The sequence below is a fragment of the Diprion similis genome, chromosome 13 (assembly GCF_021155765.1).
Source record: "Diprion similis isolate iyDipSimi1 chromosome 13, iyDipSimi1.1, whole genome shotgun sequence".
Classification (NCBI taxonomy): Eukaryota; Metazoa; Arthropoda; class Insecta; order Hymenoptera; family Diprionidae; genus Diprion; species Diprion similis.
The window spans coordinates 8,578,492-8,599,626 of NC_060117.1; the positions used below are offsets into that span (position 1 = coordinate 8,578,492).

A 21,135-nucleotide genomic window follows, 5' to 3' on the forward strand; every position below is an offset into this window, starting at 1 on the left:
TATGTATTTGTCGTGGTGCAATAAAAGCTTTGACATACAATTAACACTCATTTTCGAACATTTCAGCAATATTCAATCAATAAGAATATTGTTACATTTGAGATGAACATATTTTTTATTATTGTTTTCGGACTGAGGGATAAGGTGAGGGAATGACTTAAAACACATATTTTTTCGTAATTTTTTTATGCCGGTAACGATATAAAAACACTCACCTTACATCACGGTATTGAAAATATATTTACTTACTTGAGGATTTACTCATAGAAAAATAATATGGATCCAGAATATTAGGAATTATAGTGTTAATTCATAGCTTTGCCCATGGTTAATACCAATGGAACAAGAAATGTTGCAACTGAAACGTTACTACTAATCCTTGTAAGTCTCACGGAGACGTTTCCAGAACTGTATGGTGTCCTGGTCAGGATTGACTCCGGGAATAATTTCCGCCCCGATAGCCATATAATTTTTTGCGGTGGTTGTAACGGGTTCCCATTTCGCGTTGATTAGATCGTCGAGTTTGGGAGTTGGATTTCTTAAAAGGAAAAACAATAACATTCCTCAATTATACAAGGATGATTGCACGGTGGCTTGCAGGTATGGATCATGTAACTTTTATACTCACCCAGTCCTCGCAAAGTCAGTCCACATTCGCAGGAATCTTTTCGAGATCAACTCCTCCGTTGAACCCGGCTCAATGAAGTTTATATGACGAAAATGGCCCGGATAGAAGATAAATGGAAGCTCATCACCATGCGCGACACCTGTTTAATAGACAAGGAATCATTTGTACTTGTTGAGTATTGTGATATTAGATCCCGGAAATAACTTTAAAATTATAACTTATAATACGGAGTATATTGAATTAAATTTAATGTCACTAGATCTGACATTATACTTGAATGAATCGAGTTAAACCATAACCAGATACAGTGTGAGGCTACACAGCATCTGCTCAAGCATTTTATGGTATGTTCAATTAGCTCTTTTTTCATTGTACTGGTCTTCCGGATTGATTAAAACATCATTAGTCGAAATTTATTGGAAGCCATGTAATAATTGATAAACCGCGATGTCGTACCTTCGATGTCTTTCTCGACGAAATTCGTTGTGGAAAGTTTTCGAGGCGGGTTATGGAAGAACCGATACAGGTAGGTTGGAGACTTTGCTCTGCTTCGAATCTCAACTAGATCGTGGATGCCAACAAGGTACTCAATGTCCCCGGTGTACTGGATGTAGTCCTCAATCACATCTGCGTTAAATGGTTTATCCTTGAAATAAAATTTCTTGATCTCTTTGATGGCAATCGGGATCTTTGATAGATGCAATTTGCAGAGATGGTGAGAAGCCGTAGTCTCGAAATATTGGTCACCATTGGCATACACTTCATCGGTTAAACCTGAGAGAAATAAAATTAAGATTTAAATGTTTGTTCCGAACTCAGTTGCTGAACAAAACTCCAGAAGAATTTTTTATACGCACAACCACCAGTGGAAAATGATAATCATCGGATGGTCAATCATAACTGTAAAGCTTGCTCACCTACGGTGCAGTCGAGCCCTTCGTGACTGACGTAGCCGAGCATCAGCGGCACATCGTAACAACCATCTGCCGGAATCTCGCGAGCAGAACGTGGGAGAAATGGTTCCGGACTTTTGTTATCGACGGAGACTCCGAAGGCGGCAATGTTTAGATATTTTTCCTAGGACCCGATGAAAAGAAAAATAACATTGAATTAGTGATGTTATACTCATGAAATAATGGATTTGAATGACCTACAGAGTGATTGGCCAGCCTGAAAATGTAATTTGATTTCATAAGATCAAATGGCCAGACTTGTAAACATGCAACAGTCCGTCTTTACAAACCGAATAAGAATTATTGATTTTGATTATTGTAGATGTAACAAACGCAGTCAGCGCAGTATTACATCGTGTAATGCCAAACAATAATATCCAAAAACTTTTGTTTTATGCTTTCTTTTTTTCTTTTTTTTTTTGAATATTGCATTAGTGGGTATTTTATGTAAAGTTACGTTGTGATGAGATGATGAGTAGATTTTGATAATAGTCAAGATAAGTGCCATTTTACTCGGTCGGTAAATACTGACTACGGCATCCTTTTAAATCACGAACTTATACCAACTTCCGGAGTTAGGATATCCTCCTGAGCTTTAGCGAGTTCGAGGGCTGGAATGGTGCGAAGAAATTTAACGATCTCATGCGGGTCCTTGGTGTCCTTTCCAAGATGTTTAACAAGTCGATGCGCCATCTCGACAGTCTCAGAAACACTAGCCCAAGGACTGAAAGCTACGCCACTCTGCGCGATCGCCTTATCAAAAAGACCTGTGCAGATGAGAATTAGATTAATACAGACAGTAAGGAGATTAGAATAAAATTTCTTGAAACTGACCTTTGGAGAGGGGTGAGAGCAGGTGATAATGAACAGATGAGCCTCCAGCGCTGTGTCCAAAGATCGTAATATTCTTTGGATTGCCGCCAAATTTCTCGATGTTTTCTCTCACCCATTTGAGCCCTGCGACCTGATCCTTAAGTCCAATATTTCCAGGCGCCACTTCATGGTCGAGTTGTAGGAAACCTGCAAAATTGTACGAATATAAAAATCGCTTGTGTTTAACAATATATCGAATAGCAAGAAGCGTGCACTCACCAAAAACACCAAGTCTGTAGTTTATGCGCACGATTACGATATCCATCTTTACCAACCGGTCTGGACCGTAGAGATTTGAACCACCGTCACCCCATATGAAACCTCCACCATGAATCCACACCATCACCGGTCGTGAACCCTCCAGTGAGGGAGTCGCGACGTTCAGGTAAAGACAATCGTCATCTCCCTCAATTTGACGAGAACACTCGTCGCGTTGTGGGCATTGGTTTCCTTCTGCCAAAGCATGCCGTATTCCTGTCCATGGCTGTAGAGGCTGAGGCTCCTAAAAAGTCGCGCAAAATGGTTTTTTTTCGTAAACCAACATCTGAACATTCCTCGAACCATACATCGAAATGTATTTGAGATGTCATCAAAACGGTGAAAATTGTTCTCTAATTCTAGGCTATCAGCTATGGATATTCACCTTGAACCTAAGATCTCCGACCGGAGGTGCTGCGTAAGGAACTCCTTCAAAAGATATAAAGGACCCTCCGAATTCATTCTCGATCTCGGCACCTTGGAGCAATCCTTGTTTCACGTTGACAACTGGACCAGCCATGGCAACGCTCTTCCAGAACACGGCACACAATAAGCAACTCGTTGCTTTTCTGTGTGTGTGTACTATAAATGGATAGTAATATGTGAGCGGAAAAAAGACAGAACGACTGCGCAGCAGAATGTTGAAAGGTGGGGAGAGCAAGCATGATCAAGCCCGACGCTGAAAGTAGCTCTCATTCTCTCATCGTCGACTCGAGTCGCCTCGCTTAAGTTAGCAGAGAAGCAAGAAACACATTTGCAAATACTTCTGTCCTCTTCTGGCCAAATGCTATTTCTGAAAGTGGTAGAAATGGACGGATCGACGGTGAAGCAAGAAACAGACCGCGCAGCCACGTTATTGCTTCTCTGAGTTATCAAGGTTTTGCTCACTGAAATATGATAAGACTGAAACGACTACTGCGGCGGTGGGGATCGGGATTGTCCCTTTATATTAAATACTGCTCATGCGTGAGACAGTCTAACCAAAAATGTAACGTCACTGATTTACAGCTTGTTTGACTAAAGTTTGTTTACGTTGTTTACATGAAAATAGGCTCTAAATCGCTATGTGAAGATATGCCCAATAAACAGATTTTCTAGCAAAAGTGCTGAAGGTTTGCTGCGTTAATGGGGATCTATGGATACATTGAAAAACGTCTCAAACTATCATTTCTTGAATATTAGTGAAATAAAATTCTTGTATAATTAAGATTTGAGTACTATAAAGTGTGATTGATTGAGCTAATGCAAGTGTATATGACTGTACATCATAATACAGACAGAAATTAAAAGTGTGCGAAAGGGATGTATAAGCTTTTTGAAATACTGTACCGATGCGGAAGAGACAACACTGCCCCTCCGAGCTATCTTTCTCTCTCTCTCGGAAAGCCAGCCACATACCTCAATTACCAATAACCATGCAGTAATCTACTTTACCTTACCTAAGCTAACCTAACCTAACCTAACTTAACCTAACCATGCAGTTATCGTTTCTAATATTTGTGGTTTTCCTCCTGAATTATCGATGAGATTAGCGAACAGGGGTACCAAACGGTGAAATCACCCGAAACCAGAGATAATTAAGTGTTAAAGTATTTAAAACTTGGTAATCTAACGAACATTCAAAGTACAAATGAGTGTCAGAGCGATGGAGTTGGACTGATCACTGATTGTGAGTTCATACGTCCTGCCAAAGCTCTTGGAAGAGCTCTCGTGGCCAAAGGTTCAACTATGGAATAGTTGTTTTCACGCCGGTATTTTGCACAATCTCGCTAATCTGCTTGGCCCCTGCAAGAACTGCTGCTTCAAATTACAGGCACAAGTCTTATTTTATCACCACCGCAGATGTGATAATAGTGCGTATTATTCAATCTAACAGTTGGTACTTCTTCTCAGCCTTTGTATCGGCAGCCAGTCGAGAACACAAGATACGTACGGAAGGTAAAACAGAATCAATTATTGAGTGAAGGTATGCATTACCAGCAAGGTATGCAGGTCCAGCCGTATAGAACCATTTGATGTCAGTAGATGTTGATGTGTTCAAACTCTATGCATTCAACCGATAAAGCCAAAAAATATTGAACAGATTGATTGTTGAACGAACTTATTTTTTATCAATGACCAACTGCTGTGACATGATTATGGTGTATATGACCGTGAGAACAGATTATAGGTAATCGTGGTGTATCGTTAATTATTTATCTTACAATTATTTATAAATATCACAGGGTAATGGAATACAGATGGCATGTGAAAACCTGAGGAATTAGCAATCTCGCATTCACCGTTGTTTGTCAGCAGACTTCATTTCGATTCCGTTGATCACTGCAGTTTTCTGGTAGTGCCAGTTGTGCGGATACTTTTCCAAAATTTCCACATTTCTTGATCAGGATCAACGCTAGGGGTGAGCTCTGCGTCGATATTTAAGTAATTTTTGGTAGTTGTTGACATTGGTTGCCAGTTCTCTCTGATCAAGTCGTCGATTTTTGGCGTCGGATTTCTGTATCAACGAGCAGTTAGAGAATCACAGACGGACAGTGAATGAAGAATTTACTTTACTGACTACTGGTGACACTTATGAATGGAGTTCGTATTTACCCAGTCTTTGCGAAATCTGTCCACAATCTGAGAAATCTCTCGGAGATGATTTGTTCAACTGAACCCGGTTCGATGAAAGGAACGTCAGGAAACGCTTCGGGACGAAAAATGTACGCTAACTCGTCCATGTGCCCAGCACCTGAAGAAACGTTGCTCAAGTATGCATTTAAGGACATGCGTGTCAATATTCACATCTAAATGGATGACGTTGAAAAAACTGAAAACCAGAGCAAAGAAATTAACTCACCTTTAATATCGATTTCTAAATGCAAAAAATGCTTGCTCAGTTTCTGCGGTGAATCATGAGAGAAACGATAAAAATACGATGGAGACTTTGCCTTGGCTTGGATTAACGCTGCTTCATGGATACCCAGGACGAAGCAAGTGTCACCCAGAAATTGAATATAACTATCGATGACATCCTTGGATATATCCTTCTCCCCAAAGTAATACTCCTTGATCTCTGCTTTGGCATGTGACATCTTTGATGTAGGAAACTCAGATAACATGCGGGATACTAACTGCTCAAATACTTGCTCCATCCTCGACTCTCCCCCACTTTCAATCGCTGGAAATAATCGTATAATAAATTTAGAAAGTGAATTTCCTTCTCATTGAATTTCAAACCATCGTATCTCTCAAGTACCGTGGTAATCCAATTCGTGGCCTTTATTGCGCTTAATTTGCTTACTCTGAATGAGGATAATTCCTTCGACGCTGTTGTATCCGAACATGACAGGCACATCTTGAGCTTCGTAAATCAGTTCACAAGGATGACGTGGAATGAAGGGCTCAGCACTTTTGCTGTCAATACTCGGTCCAAATGGAAGAGTTATCGCGGTTTTACCCTAAAAAATATAACAAGCTTCTTAGAAACTTCTTCTATTATCCACAGCCAGTTCTACTGATTTTCTACAGTAATTGTACAGTTGCAGTGAAATGTGACAGGTGTGAAGTGGTAAGCAACCACTTGAATTCACTTGAAGATGATGAAAGTCACTTCGATTTGTTGAAGTCAGTTCAAGTCAGCTAAAGTCATTTGAATTTCCTTGAAATATTGTCGTAACAATTAGGGTATTAAAATCATGTTAATCCTGTTAAAGTCGGTTGAAGTCTTTTACATCCACTTGAAGTATTCTAAATTGATAAAGAATTACAGCTGCATTCACACGGAATGATCAAACCCGTGTATTCGTTCTATCCGTGAAATCATACACACCACCCGCGTATAATTACCCAAAATATGTCAATGAATATGCACGAACCGGGATGCTTGTAAGATTCTGCAAAGCGCCGGCAAGTTTGTGAGCTGCGATAGTACGAAGAAATTCAACGATTTCCTTGGAGTCGGTGGTCTCCTTTCCGAGATGAGCGACGAGGCGACGTACAAGATTGACAGGACTGGGGGTACATGCCCATGGATTAATTGCCACGCCACTTTGTACGATTGCCTTATGGAAGAGGCCTAAAAATATGAAAATCGTTGATCATCATGTTATTGTCATAGTTTTTCACTTGGAACGCAACCACCGAGAACAGAAGAAAGCACCATCAACGTATTGTCTTGTCAAGAATCATATTGGTACACTTATACTTTCATTTTTCGATTCTTAAATTCGAATTTTTCACCGAAGACATAAATATGCTCGCACCTTTACTAAACGGTGATAGAAGATGGTAGTGAACGGAAACGCCACCAGCACTTTCTCCAAAGATCGTCACGTTGTTCGAATCTCCACCAAATTGGGTGATATTTTCCTTCACCCATTTCAGGCCAGCGGCCTGATCCTTTAGTCCCATATTTCCCGCTGCCGCCTCATCTTCGAGCTGCAGAAAGCCTGTAGACATCAGAAATTCACAAAGAAAATGAACACAGTTTGCTGGGAAATGGTGACCGCAATGATTGGCTCACCAAAAATGCCAAGTCGGTAATGAATTTTGACGACAATGACATTGTGCTTCACCAAATAGTCTGGGCCATAAAGCCTAGACCCGGCGTCACCCCAGATGAAACCTCCTCCGTGAAACCAGACCATTACCGGTCGTGATCCTTTCAAGGATGTTGTGGCTACATTGAGGTAAAGACAGTCCTCATCCCCCTCAATTTTTTGAGAAAACATGTCAATTTGTGGACACTGAGGGCCATCCTCCAACGCTTCGCGCACGCCAGTCCATGCCTGCTTCGGTTGCGGGTCCTAACGAGTTTTTTAAATCAAAGTTTCAGCATTAGTGGCATGTCGTTCGATTGACTGTAATTTGTAGTTAAATCGAAATTTTTTAGTTCGGAATTTAACAAGCGAACAATCTCTGCTCCGATAAAGTACCACAACAGAAAATAGAAACAGACCGTAAGATACGCACGTGCGCAATGACACGAGTTTAATAGTTATGCTTGTGTAGGTACGCGATTCCCTTACTTCGAGCTGACACATTTTACTCTGAATCTTATCACACCGATAACAATCCGTAATAGGTAAGACTTCTAACCGTAAGAAGCCGCGAGGCGTAATCAACTGATAGTGATGTAACAGGATTACCTATTACATTTAACTTAAAATATGTTCGATGTTTTGGCTGTATAAGAACGAAACGAAAAAACTTGGAACTGCTCAGATTCACTATTTTCTTTCTGTAATCTGTGACATTCCAATTGGAAGTATCATCGCCATACATATTCGATTGAAGAGATCAGTGCAAACAAATATAACTGACATGATTTTGAACTTTTGAATACACGCCAACTGACTACTTTATATATTTGGTATCTAAGTTTTCAGTATTAACAAGAAAATTGCACCCGAAATATCATGTGCCCAAAGTCCATACGAAGAAATCAAATTTAAATTAATAGCATAACCTGATATATACATAAATAATCAATAGTTAGACAGTTTAGGAATCAATCTAAGTCAGGGAAAATTTCGTTAGAAATTCACAGAAGCATAACCTACAACTACATCATTTTTTGAATTAATCAGACTGAGCTTCGTAACTATCATCTATTTGGAGTTGGGAGTCCGGTCCAGTCGAACACTCACCTTGAATCTCAACTCACCGACTGGTGGCTCGGCGAAAGGAACGCCCTTGAAAGAAATGAAGGCCCCTCCAACCTCGCTCTTGACCTCAGCACCCCGGAGCCATCCTTGCTTGACAAGAACAGTTGGACGGTACATAACTGACGCTTCCCTCTGCTGGACTAGAAGCGAATTCCGTAATCATTTTAAAGTCAGCCTTCTATCCCCTCTTACCTGATTTATTTGACAGATTACTGAGGAATAACCTTGGCGATTTATCGTATCTTAGTGCTTCGTTGGCATATAAATATTGTACCAGTAACCGAGTGCTAACAACTCATTGTCAGCGTCACGTGCCAATGAAGATAACAACACCAGATGTACACCCTTGATCTACACCAATATTTCTCAACTGATCATGAAACCGTTTATTTGTAATTTGAATGACTAGAGACCCACTCAAATGAACTATGATATTAATAATTGGGCAATTAAAGATTCAACTATATGCAGAAAATCTTCGTGTTTCTACTGTACAACTACGGCTCTGCGCCTTAAATCAGAAGGAATTCCTCTGAAGTAAATTGAAGTATTCTCCAAACGCCCTTTTGATCTTACAATCAGTGCCACTGAGCGCGATCCTTCTCTCTGGACAAGCGCGGTTGGCTAGATCATATTAGTCTAGTCGTACCTTTTTGGATGAAGTTTTTGTATATTCTCCGAAAATTACATTCAAGGTGTCATTCGATTCGGAATGTTATGTAGAAAGTTCAGGGAAAAGTCCCAAAAAGGGCCGATGAAAATTGCAAAAGTTATAAACAATTTTTTTTAAAAAGTAGGGGTTTGACTTTTTTTGAATATCTCAAAAACTATCGAAGATATTAGAAATTTGAAAAAATATCTGACAAGTGAAAGAAATTTACTAAAAAAAAGTTCCACCTTCCGAAGCTGTATCTTCAATATTTATAATTTTTACAGAGCCCTGAAAATAGCGCTAAAAGCGGGTAGTCTGGCTTCCGCGTGCGATTCGTTACTCGGACACGGTAACAAAAAAAATCATTTTATCATTTTAAATATGAATATTGAAGAATAAAAAAACTTGAGCACTATTGGGATACATAAATAAACAATAACCCGCCGGCAAGAAATTCTTATCCACATTTTTCCATTAATTATGTGTTATTTAATCAACAAATTTTTCTGAATAGAATGTTAACATAAAAACCCCGATTATTGTTAAACTACAACCCTAGAATTTTTTTCACTTCGTGGAGTTATTTTTAAGAGGCATAAAAATAGTCCCTGTTGGAATAATTCAAAAATGTTGATTTTCCACTTTTTTATTAAGAATCGAAAACATTAAAAAATTAAAAACTGCATAAAGGTGATTGGAAAATTTTTTTTTTTTAAATATCTCAAATGTTCTGATTTCTAACGGTTAAAAGTTACATGAAAATAATTTTTTTATATATTTTACCGCCATTGTTTAAATAATGGTTATAAACAAATGCATTGTTCATAAGATAAACAAAATTTTTTTTTCTTCTGATCTACTTGTTGATATAGATTATGATTTTTGAGAAAAAAATTATTGTTTAAAAAAAATCATTTATTGCTAAAAAATGCATTTAATAATTAACAATCGTTTTTTTCCACTAAATATGAATACAAATCATAAATTGTATTGTTCTTGGAGATTCTGTGAAAAAAAAAAAAAATTCATTTTTTATTTGTTTATTTTATAAACAATTGAATTTTCTTAGTTTATTTTTTTTTTATTTCCTAATTTTGTTATAGATCTTTTTTCAAATGTCTAATATCTTTGATATTTTCTGAGATATTAAAAAAAAACCAAACCCCTACTTTTTTTTTTCTTTTTTTTTTTTTTTTTTTTCTAATTGTCTATAACTTTCGCAATTTTCATCGGCCCCTTTTGGGACTTTTCCTTAAACTTTCTACATAACATTCCGAATCGAATGACACCTTGATCGTAATTTTCGGAGAATATACAAAAATTTCATCCAAAAAGGTACATGTTGACTAGACTATATCGAATGTTTTCGATTTTACTAACACTTAAATCCACAGCTATCCTTAATGCGTAACCTTACCATTCCTTGTCTCGTACGATGAATCTACCGTACATCACTAAATATCTCTTACTTTACAGGCGCGTAGAAATGATGCGAGATAAAAACCGATCTTCCACAAATCGCGTCAAGTGCAAGGCATCATCATTTACACGCCAGCGCAATTTGAGTATATTTTTTATTCTGTGTCCATACAAATATATGCTGTTCTGAATGCTCAGTAACTGTTAACATTATGGAGAAATATTCGTCACAATTACACAGAGTCATAGGTAATTAAAAATTCTTAATTTCAGCATAGAATAAAATTATTGCCGAAGTAGAGCTATTTTTACATGCACTAAAATTCACATTCATGAATCAGAAATATTATGTCTAATTCAGTTATAATTGCATAGATTCTCTCTGCAAGTATTTCTCACAAGGTATTATGTATTGATACACATCCACTTAAGATACCAGTAACCTTCTACCGTAATTATCTGATAATGAGTCTCACGCCTTGTACAGTGAGACGGTAACAATTCCGGTAAAGGAAAGATAAATCCACAATAAAAAAAACTTGACCGTTTTTAATCGTTAATGCAAACTCACGGTACAATCCATAACTGATAACACACATGCTATTGAACACTGAAATGAAAAGGGCATGGATAAGACAATATGAAAAACTCAACTACGAGAAATGGTAACCATAACCGAAATTTCTGAAATGTTTAACGAGTAATCGTTCAATCCATCATATTAATGGCATATATATGGGCATTAAGTAGAACATAAGATCTATTGGTTCGATTTGTTAGGTATCAAAGGTTATTGAAAAATTATCAACTGTTTCGCTGACGTTCCGGCTCTTTGAGAGTGGGGGGTTCTTCTCAGAACTATACATTACAAAACCCTATGCATAATTCTGTACAATAGAAAAAAGTTAGATTAACCGGTTAATTGTCAGCGTATTTTCGAGTTTTTGTGTCAAAACTGGTAGAAGCATATTCTATACTAAAATACACGAAAATCTATTTTAGGGGGGTGTTTGGTGTAGTCGATTCCATTTCTAAGCTTAGGTTTTGCTTTGCACCGTGTGAAAGGGGTAAAAATAAGGGTTGAGGGTGAAATTTTCGATTTTACAAAAAAATTGAAATTGGGGGTTTTTAAGAACGCTCATTCCATTCCTGAACTTGATTTCTACTCCACAGCCCCCTGAAGGGATGAAAAATAAGGGTTGAGGGTGAAATTTTTCAGTTTCTCCAATTCTTAATAATACAAATACAAATCCAATGTCAGATTCATTAAGTTCAATTGGTAGATTCGAAGAACGTGAACGCCAAAATGTAAATTCCTAAAAATTCATTATTGCTATTTTTGTTTACTTACATTTCAGTATCCGCGATTTGGAATTTCACGATTCATATAGCGGATTCGTAGTTAGCAACCCAAAAAACCTCGGAGTAAAAATTTTACAGTCATACGATCACTTAAAAAGGATGTACTTCAAAGAGTGTAGAATAATTTTATATGATTTGGGTTATTTTTAGGTGAGGATTTTGAATTTAATAAATCTGATTGATTAGTTGAATAGAGCCTGAAAACAGTTATATAGTGTGAGATTCAAATATTAGCGCGCTAAGCTCGATGACAGTCTAAGCACGGTGTGGATGAGTGGGTGGAAGAATGGAGATAAGTGGCTCTGACCAGACACTCTGGGAGAAGACGCCCGATGTGTAACACATATTCCTCGTGGCAGTATAGTCTCGACATTTTATTTTTGCAATATTACACTAATTTATTCGTTGTACCCGCAATTATTCTAGTCAATTAACAATAATATTTTAAGCATCACAGTGAACAGTCAAACGGCCATAAATCATCAAATATAAAATATCTACGAAACGAATATATTATTGGAATAACGATCTGACGAGATACGTATTATAACGAAATAATTGAAAGTTATATCTATCCAAGGAACCTGTGTGGTCAAATTTTGAGATAAGTTACAAGCTGTTGATTTTATTTAGTATTTACTGTTTAAATGGCTAGAAACTTCGTGACTGCATAGTCTCGAGATTTTATTTTCACAATTTTATACTAATTTTTTCGTTATACCCGCAATTATTCTAGTCAATTAACAATAATACTAGCTGCTAATATTCCCTCGCCCGCTAAAGCTCGCTCGGATCGGCTAATTTTAGTGCTCGTGCGCTCGCTGCGCTTGCTTACTCGTTGTCAGTGACACCAAATGAAACGAAATTTGTGAGTTACCTCACGCCCATACTGCTTAAGGATTGTTCAATGGGTAATGAATGTTGATCAATACACACCACTAACTTACATAATGAAATAGCAGCCAAAGTTTTTAGCACACACATCTCCACATAGGGCAGTGACAGCTGATTTGCGAAGCGCTATTACCCACAAAGGATAATAGCTGCTGATTTTTCTAGTGTATGTAGTTTTTCTAGTGTCTAGCTGGTAATACGCTAGGCTACGCTAGGTAATAGGCTAGGATTTTTTTTAACACCTGCATGGAAAGTGTCATTTTCGAGGGTCGTGTAGCGTGCGTAAAGTGCCTTATTCCTGAATAATAGAGTTGGCGCATGCGCGCATTCGATATGCTCTATTTCCCGGTGCAGCGTATTCTTGTCACCGACAACACGGTCGACAGCAACGCCATTTGGCTTGAGCGGCGTATGTACGGTCTCGACTACGTTGGTTTGCCTCTCAAATAACACTTTCCTATGCATGTATTACAAAAAATAGCGTGTGCAGCACGTGCGTGAAGGCGATATCTGAAGAGTGTTATTGCAGCACTCTTCGGATATCGCCTGCTTCACGCACTAGCTACACAATATACTATTGTGCACGTGCGCTCGCTGCGCTCGCTTCCTCGTTGACATTGTTTCACCAGATTATACGAGATTTATAAGATACCTCAGGCCCTCGCTGCTTGAGGATTTCTTAAGGGGTAATAAACGATGATCGAAATATTATCACAACATGTGTGCAAATACATAATTCAAAAAGTGTTTATACGTGATTTACATATTACATGTTTGATGTTATTATTTGCTTCGTTTATACAGTGTACATCGTTCCGTTATATAGTTATCTCCACAAAAGCTCCGGAATTTCCGCCTTTGCCAATATTTCTATGAACATACATGAATACATAATAAGAATAGATTATTTTATCCATTTATTTCAGTATTTTTAGAGACCCAGCTTGAGAAATAATGGCGTAAGATGAGGCACGATCTACACTCTGATAGTCAACACTGGAACCTTTGATTTTTGACAATATTTCATTATTAGTGGCTATAACGTCGGTATTTGTCGGGGCTAAAATAACTTTACTAAAAGTTGATAAATCTTGTGGATCAATACTTTCACCAAATATTTCTTGCACAATATTTCCATTCGACAGTATATCAGTCGGAATAGTAACAACCTCATTGTTAAATTTGAATGAATTAGAAAATACTCCATCACCAATTTTCAAAAGCCATTGCTTGAAACCCGTTTGTCCATCACACACACGAATGTTACCTTTCAATGACATATATACAAAATGACACCATAAACTGCTTCTTTAAACGCACGCTTCTAAAATTTGTGTTCTACTACCATGTCGTACGACAAGTAGAGTTTGCCGGAAATCAACGGAAACTATGACTACTTTACTCCCAAATAGTTCATTGCAGCAGCATACGTCGCTTAACATACGATCAACGGCTTCTAATGCGTATTTTGATGCCATTGTTATTTCGTCCCAAATTATAACTTTTGCATCACGAATATATAGACCATGTTTGGAATTAGGTTTAATATTACACGTTGATTGTTCATTCAAAAGAAATGGTAATTTAAACGTTGAGTGAGCCGTCCTGCCCCCTTTTAATAAGTTTGCTGCAATTCCAGTCCATGCCACAGGCAATACGATTATATTCTTACTATTCAACGTAGAAATAATCGTGTTATATAAGTAGCTCTTTCCACTGCTACCGGGACCGTCCAAATAGATACACTTATCAGTAGATACACCACCGACTGCCGCCAAAACCGCATTAAATACAACACCTTGATTTTTGGTTGAACTATTCACAGAAACTTTGACTGCCTACTTCAACGCGATCGCACTATCAGTATTTTAATTATTTTTTCTATTATGACAAACTATTGTTAAATTTTCTTCTATATCGGGTAGATTAAAAATTTTTAATGTAAATCCATGGAATATTAGTATTTCATTTATCACTTGCGAAGCCTTGTGTTCGTTTTGTTTGTTATACTCGTTATGATCAACAAAATCAGATTTGTATTTTTCAAATAATTGGCGAGCATTAATCGGTATGCCAAATACACATATGTATGCAAATAATCGACACATTTCGGTAGGAAATTTCAAACTTGACGCTTCAGAAAGACATTTGTCCCATTCCTCGTCATCAGTAACTAATTTGCGCGCAACTGCCGATTCAAAATAGGTTGGATACATTATACTACCATATGTCCACATATTTTGAAATGATTGAGCTCCTCGAACGTGTAATAACAACACTCTCAGATAATAACGCTCAGTTTCCTTAGGACTCACAAAGTACATTCTACTCAAAACAGGTTTTACGAATTTCTTTCGTTTCGACCACTTTGTAAATTTTTTTGATCAAAAACGTGATAATTTGGAATTTCACAATACAAATACTTACGTGCTTCGACATCAGTGGTGTTCAAAGTAAACCATACGAGCAGTGTAGATTCCTTGTTTTTATCTATGGCTACTTCTTCATTACCCTCTTCAAAATATACTACTTGTTCACCTTCTACATGAACTGATAATCTGTATATAGCATGGGACTGTTCATTCATCGGATATTCATACAGATGCATTGCTTCTGGCGGACAAACATATCGCGTCGATATACAGTGAGTCAGTTAAAACGTTCAGAATGGGAGGAGCTCAGTTGACGGATCAGGCCGTACCTCTTAGCCAATCTGGAGCGAGTCAATTGAAACACCGAGAATGGGAAATGTCGCTCAACATAAAGCTGTAGTATTGCAATACTGTAATATCACGTTTTCCTCCGGTTTGCTTCATCTTCAGCGTCCATCCAGACTGACCGAATGGAAAGATGAGAGGATATGTCATAGGGTCAACATGTTGACTCAGAGATGACATACTTATAGGACCCTTACTTTTAGAATCTACACATATGTCTCTTTGTAACGGAGGATCTCCATCTTCAGCAACGAACACCACTGCCACTTCATTGCATGTTGGTATGTTGAAACGATTTTTATCAACTGTGTCATCTCTCTTTAACCACATTCGAACTTCACGAACTGGACAACCGGTTAAATTGGACAGCAATTTTTCGTTTCTTTCCACCTCGTACATCATATTAAACGCCTTCGCGTATGGATTGACCCTGCGTATAACGTCATCCAATACGCTCAATACCTCTGGTAAGCAGCCACTATTGCCGGGATGTTGCATACGAACTCTAGTAGCGATCTCGTTATCAACAATATATAATTGTCCATATTTACGGGATTCATTGACATCTGGATGAAGCGCATATGTATTATGATAGGTTTGTCCACATATACGGAATACAAATGGACCTCGACTTTTGAAGGCGTCTAATTTAGCACTAAAACTTGAGAATACCAAGGAATTGTTGTAACTTCTTAAATTTTTCATAAAATTCCTACTATATGCATCATTACCGTTGATCAATGCTTGAATCTCTTTCGGATAAGAACTATCTTCCAAAATGCGTACTTTACCTTTGTGACAGCAACCATTATGCTTCTTATCACCGGGCAATTCAGAAACAAAATGTTTAGCATGACAAAACTGATACGAATAATTCATTTTTCCCAGATAATGTAATTCCACTTCATCTTCCATAAAATCGGGACTTTCCAATATCACCCTTCCTATCGAAATCACGGAAGGATTACTTTTCCTTTTTTTTTGTCGCAGGTAACACTAAACCTTCTGTCCTATTACGTTTTCTTTTCCTTAGACTTTTCTCCCGAATTGACTCTTCCGTTTTTTTAACATTTTTGTTAGTTATCCTTCTTTGCTTCTGAAGTATCGCATCAGCCTTAAGTCTGTTGGCCCGTTGCTCCTCAGATTCTTTTGCACGACTTGATTTTTTTCTATCTGCATCTTTATAGCGTGATGCAGCCGCCCGAATGTAATTTGCCTTTCCCAGAGATTCTGTGATTTTCTTCGCTTTTGGTTTTGTACATTTAAAATCAACTCCAGTCTTAGTATCAAGGGGTCGATTCTGATGTTTCTGCTCCCTATTGTACATAAATACGTTTTTTTCAGATAAACCTTTTTGTGGCATTGATTCACTTACTTGGATATTTACCTTATGGACACCTTTCACAACCTTAGATTCATTATGTTTCGTACACACACCTGTGGAAAACGTTTCGCGCGAAGTATTACTATGCGAGGTTACTTGTATAAATGGAAAGTGTATCAAATTATTCGAATTGAACATGTTCTAATTGACCAGTTCTCTGCAAGACCGCGAAATCATCCGGAGATAATTCTATATACCTGCGTCGATTCATGGTAATATTACTTTGTACTCTTCTTCTCTTTTCCGCTTAGTTTCACACTCGCTCACAAATCAACAACAGAATTGTCCAATTATACCTTTGACGCCGATGTGATTAGTTTTGTCACGTATCACTTACAAACTCGAAAAACTCGATTTATTATGGACGTATACGTCAACACGCGCTGGTAATAGCACCTGAACTCACGATCGCATACAAATAAGAAAGCGCAATATGAATACACGACGTCCATGTGCCCGTCATTACGCCCATTGAATTCGATCAATGTAGAGGTCGTTCGATTCTTCATCTACGACGAAAACCCAAACAAACGTTTCCGACTTTACTATCACACAATAATATAAGTACATGAAATATGCCATAAATATTTCCATGTATATGCTGAATAGCCGTGTGCCTAACACATTGCGGCAGGCAACCAGATTTTAAATCAATTCTCAACTCATCAGGCCAAGGACCTGGAGCGCAGGAACTACAGAGCGCTAGTCCTGGAAGTCGAATTCCACCAGGTAGTGAACCTGGAGCGCAGAAACTACGGAGCGCTTGTTCTGAAAGTCGAAATTCACCAGGTTCAGGACCTGGAGCGCAGGTACTACGGAGCTCTAGTCCTGAAATTCAAAATTCACCAGGTCAAGGACCTGGAGTCAATGAGCTACGGAGTGCTTGTCCTGGAAGTCAAAATTCACCAGGTTGTGGACCTGGAGCACAGGAACTACGGTGCGCTGGTCATAGAAGTTGGAATTCACCAGGTCAAGTACCTGGAGCAGAGCGCGATTTCCATACGTCCTCTCGACTGCGCGGTCGTTTCCGGACTGAGAATTTCGGCTCGCTAAATTTTGTCCCCGCCAATTACCATAGATCGACGATGACGTAAATAGAAAAAAAAATTCCGGTGACGTCACTTTCTGAACATCCGAACATCCGGACATTCAAAATTTGGTTTAGAACTTTAATACTATAATAATACTGTATAAGATATAAGGTAAGATAAGATTGTACAGCAAATGCTATATCGTGTTGAAGAATAAATGATTGCAATAGATTTTTCTAAAACAGTACTGATTGAAACTGCCTTGTCGCAATTAGATGTAATACAAGAAGAAAAAGACAATAAGCAAAGGAGAAGAAATTTCTCCAGTCATAAAGATTATGGTTCGAATGTTAAAGTGGGACAAGTAAATAGACAAAATAATTTTGATCCCCAGGGACCTGGCATTCAACAACAAGCATCAAACAATTATCGATACTCTAATAGTTATCAGAATAATATAAGTAGTTTTCCTAATTTTATGTTGCCTAAAACGAGCGTTCCACCACCTTCGTATAATTATAATAGCAATAATAATAGATATCTACAAACTAATAGCAATTGGAGTTCACAATCGTCAAATAGTAGCTCTCAAAAATTCAGCAATTCACAAAATAGTCCTTTAAACTGAAGATCGATGCGATGAAAACAGGTTTCGCACCGCATCATAACCCATTTGATTTTATATAAGACCTAGCTTGTGATTTAAATTCAGACAAAAATGCAAATAGTTTAAATTTAGAAACAATTACTCCTGTATGTCCACATTTTATAGTCACATAGTTATGCAGAATCATTTTCAGGCACTAATTGACACTGGAAGTCAAGTTACAGCAATCTCAGAAGAGTTATTTAATCAATTAGAAGCAAAAAACAAATTACGTGTCTTACCAGTTAGTAATGTGATAGTCATTCCAGCTATAGGTAAAAAGGCGACTACAATCAGAAAGGAAGTTCTTTTGGAAATGGTCATGGATAATCAAAAGTTGGATTATCCTTGTTTAGTTATACCTCATTTAGCAAATCAAATTATACTAGATAACGATTGGTTGTTACGGAATAATGTAATAATTAATTATAAAAATCGTTATAATTATAAAAAAGTTAGTATCTTCAACCAGTAATAACGTGATGGTTATACTGATAATTACAACAAAATTTGATAATTTATGTTTTGATATACAGACTGTTGAAAATTTGGAAGAAATCAACAATTTAGATAATTCAGAAATTGATAATAACAAAGAATATTATCCGGAAAGAATTAATGATGTGTTATGCAAAGATGTAATTGATGAAATAGTTGATGATAAGCAAATAGTGTTAAATGTTAAAAATATTGAATTTGATAAAAATGATGAAAGTAATGTGTATGTACACAAAATTCGTCAATCAAAAACATCTGAAACAGTATATATTGAAGAATGTACTCAAACTGATTTTTCGCAATCACTTAATGATTTTTCAAGGGTAAACAACATAATTGAAACTCAAGATTCTTATAATATTCACACAACTGTAAAATCCAAAGATAATCGGAAAATAAATGAGCTTGGGGAGGATCATGACTTTTTGAAAGAAAAAGTCAATAAAGAAATTGAATACATGCTAGATTTAGGTATAATTGAACGTTCGATTAGTCCATATAGTAATCCCTTGAGAATTGTAAAGAAAAAGAAAAATCAGATACGTGTTTTCCTAGATGCCAGATTTTTAAATGATATAGTTGAAGGTGATAATGAATCGCCATCAAATATTTCAGATTTACTACAAAAACGCGGTACAAAATGTATGTCTACAATTGACTTGACTCATGGGTATTGGCGAATATCATTATCACGAAAATCTCGACCGTTAACAGATTTTTATTAACACCACAAGGAATCACTCCTGATCCAGAAAAAGTTGCTATAATTAAAAACTTTCAAGAACGTAGAAATCAATTAGAACTTCAGCGATTCCTCGGAATTTGTAATTTTTATAGACAATTTAGTATTAACCATTCACAATATCTAGATCTGTTCAGAGAACTGTTAAAAAAAGATGCACTCTGGAATTGGACTAAAGAACATTCTGAACCATACAAATTGCTTGAAGAAAATTTTATGAAAAGCGTAACGTTGAGTCATATTATACCAAATTGCCAATTTAAGTTGCAGACTGACGCAAGTAACAAAGGGATTTGTGGGATTCTCTATCAAACTGATGATCATGAAGATAATTTCTTAATTTCAATTGCAAGCAGATGTTTAACAGCAGCAGAAATGAATTATACCACAACACAAAAAGAGCTACTTGTGATTATGTATTCTATTCAAAAATTTAGAATGTTTCTAGTAGATACTCGATTCAAAATAATTACTGATCATAAAAGTTTAACGTTTCTCAAAAATAGTACCTTTCATAACGGAAGATTGATAAGATGGTGTTTGTTGTTGAATCAATATTGGTTTGATGTTCAATATTGTCGAGGTACGTATAATAAGGTGGCAGATTTCTTTAGCAGGAATCCTGAATGAAAATTTGAAATTGCAGATGATTTGCAAAAACCTCTTATAATATCAAAAATAGAATCGTTCATTAAGGTACCAGAAAAAACTAATATGCAAACTGTAAATATAATCCTTGGTTTAGTCATGGACAAAGATTTGAAAAATCAATTCAAGAAGTTGGCTGGATTACAACACAATGACGAATTAATATTAAAGCAAAAGGAACGACTATTAAATAGTAATGAGAAAGTCCCTTATTTTCAAATTTATAAAAACAATTTATTCCATCAAGACAAAACAACAAAAATGTGGCAAGTTGTAGTACCTGTATGTTTAAAGCAATCTTTAATACAGTTCGTTCACTCAAAACTGAGTCATCCAGGACAGTACAAAACTATTATTGGAAAGGAATGGTTAAAGATGTTGAAAAAATTGTAATCAATTGCGATTTATGTCAACGAGTTAAACATATATAGTGTAAATATGGAAGAAGAATATGACATGGTGAAAGCTGACAAGCTAGGAGAATTGGTGACTGTTGATTTTTATGGCCCCTTACCAAGATCAGTTGGAAGTGTGCGATATATTTTTGTAATGATAGATGCGTTTTCTAAGTATGTTAGTTTATATCTGATGAAAAAAGCTACAACTCGGTCCTCGAACTCGTCTAAAGAAAATTTTCTAGTGTTATATTCCAAAAGCAGGTAAACCAAAGAGAATATTATCGGACAACGGAACGCAATTTACAGCTTACGCTTGGAAAATACTCGAGAAAAAGAAGACATCAAAATTTGTTATTCGAGCATTCGTCATCCACAATCCAA

At 37.0% G+C, this 21,135-nt stretch overlaps 3 protein-coding genes across 4 annotated transcripts; 1 reads left to right on the plus strand and 2 right to left on the minus strand.

Moving 5' to 3' along the window:
- Positions 1 to 221: 221 nt before the first annotated feature.
- LOC124414195 (juvenile hormone esterase-like) lies at positions 222 to 3,279 on the minus strand. The gene is made up of 8 exons (XM_046895170.1): positions 3,098 to 3,279; positions 2,674 to 2,956; positions 2,416 to 2,601; positions 2,149 to 2,348; positions 1,546 to 1,705; positions 1,085 to 1,402; positions 629 to 767; positions 222 to 538 (listed from the first exon to the last, which is right to left on the minus strand). The coding sequence occupies exons 1-8, from the start codon at positions 3,230 to 3,232 to the stop codon at positions 373 to 375; spliced, it is 1,587 nt and encodes a 528-aa protein (XP_046751126.1). The 5' UTR covers positions 3,233 to 3,279; the 3' UTR covers positions 222 to 372.
- Positions 3,280 to 4,899: 1,620 nt separating this feature from the next.
- Positions 4,900 to 8,832, minus strand: LOC124414194 (juvenile hormone esterase-like). 2 transcript variants are annotated; one of them, XM_046895169.1, is made up of 9 exons: positions 8,770 to 8,832; positions 8,346 to 8,503; positions 7,220 to 7,502; positions 6,960 to 7,145; positions 6,573 to 6,772; positions 5,999 to 6,155; positions 5,555 to 5,875; positions 5,308 to 5,446; positions 4,900 to 5,209 (listed from the first exon to the last, which is right to left on the minus strand). In XM_046895169.1, the coding sequence occupies exons 2-9, from the start codon at positions 8,478 to 8,480 to the stop codon at positions 5,032 to 5,034; spliced, it is 1,599 nt and encodes a 532-aa protein (XP_046751125.1). In that variant the 5' UTR covers positions 8,481 to 8,503; positions 8,770 to 8,832; the 3' UTR covers positions 4,900 to 5,031. The 2 variants fall into 2 exon arrangements, with proteins under 2 accessions (XP_046751125.1, XP_046751124.1); XM_046895168.1 differs by lacking the exon at positions 8,770 to 8,832 and having other exon boundaries at positions 8,346 to 8,649.
- Positions 8,833 to 16,598: 7,766 nt separating this feature from the next.
- Positions 16,599 to 17,844, plus strand: LOC124413842. The gene is made up of 2 exons (XM_046894629.1): positions 16,599 to 16,614; positions 17,426 to 17,844. Exons 1-2 carry the CDS (start codon positions 16,599 to 16,601, stop codon positions 17,842 to 17,844), a joined length of 435 nt encoding a protein of 144 aa, XP_046750585.1.
- Positions 17,845 to 21,135: the final 3,291 nt, after the last annotated feature.

Excerpts from the sequence above, each read along its gene's own strand:
- LOC124414194 (XM_046895169.1), bottom strand. The coding sequence starts at position 8,480 with ATGTACCGTCCAACTGTTCTTGTCAAGCAAGGATGGCTCCGGGGTGCT. Across the intron at positions 6,156-6,572 it reads AGAATCTTACAAGCATCCCG|GGTAAAACCGCGATAACTCT; the intron begins GTTCGTGCATAT and ends TATATTTTTTAG. Across the intron at positions 5,210-5,307 it reads ACAGATTTCGCAAAGACTGG|AAATCCGACGCCAAAAATCG; the intron begins GTAAATACGAAC and ends TCGTTGATACAG.
- LOC124414195 (XM_046895170.1), bottom strand. The coding sequence starts at position 3,232 with ATGGCTGGTCCAGTTGTCAACGTGAAACAAGGATTGCTCCAAGGTGCC. Across the intron at positions 2,349-2,415 it reads GCTCTCACCCCTCTCCAAAG|GTCTTTTTGATAAGGCGATC; the intron begins GTCAGTTTCAAG and ends TCATCTGCACAG. Across the intron at positions 768-1,084 it reads CGTCGAGAAAGACATCGAAG|GTGTCGCGCATGGTGATGAG; the intron begins GTACGACATCGC and ends TCTATTAAACAG.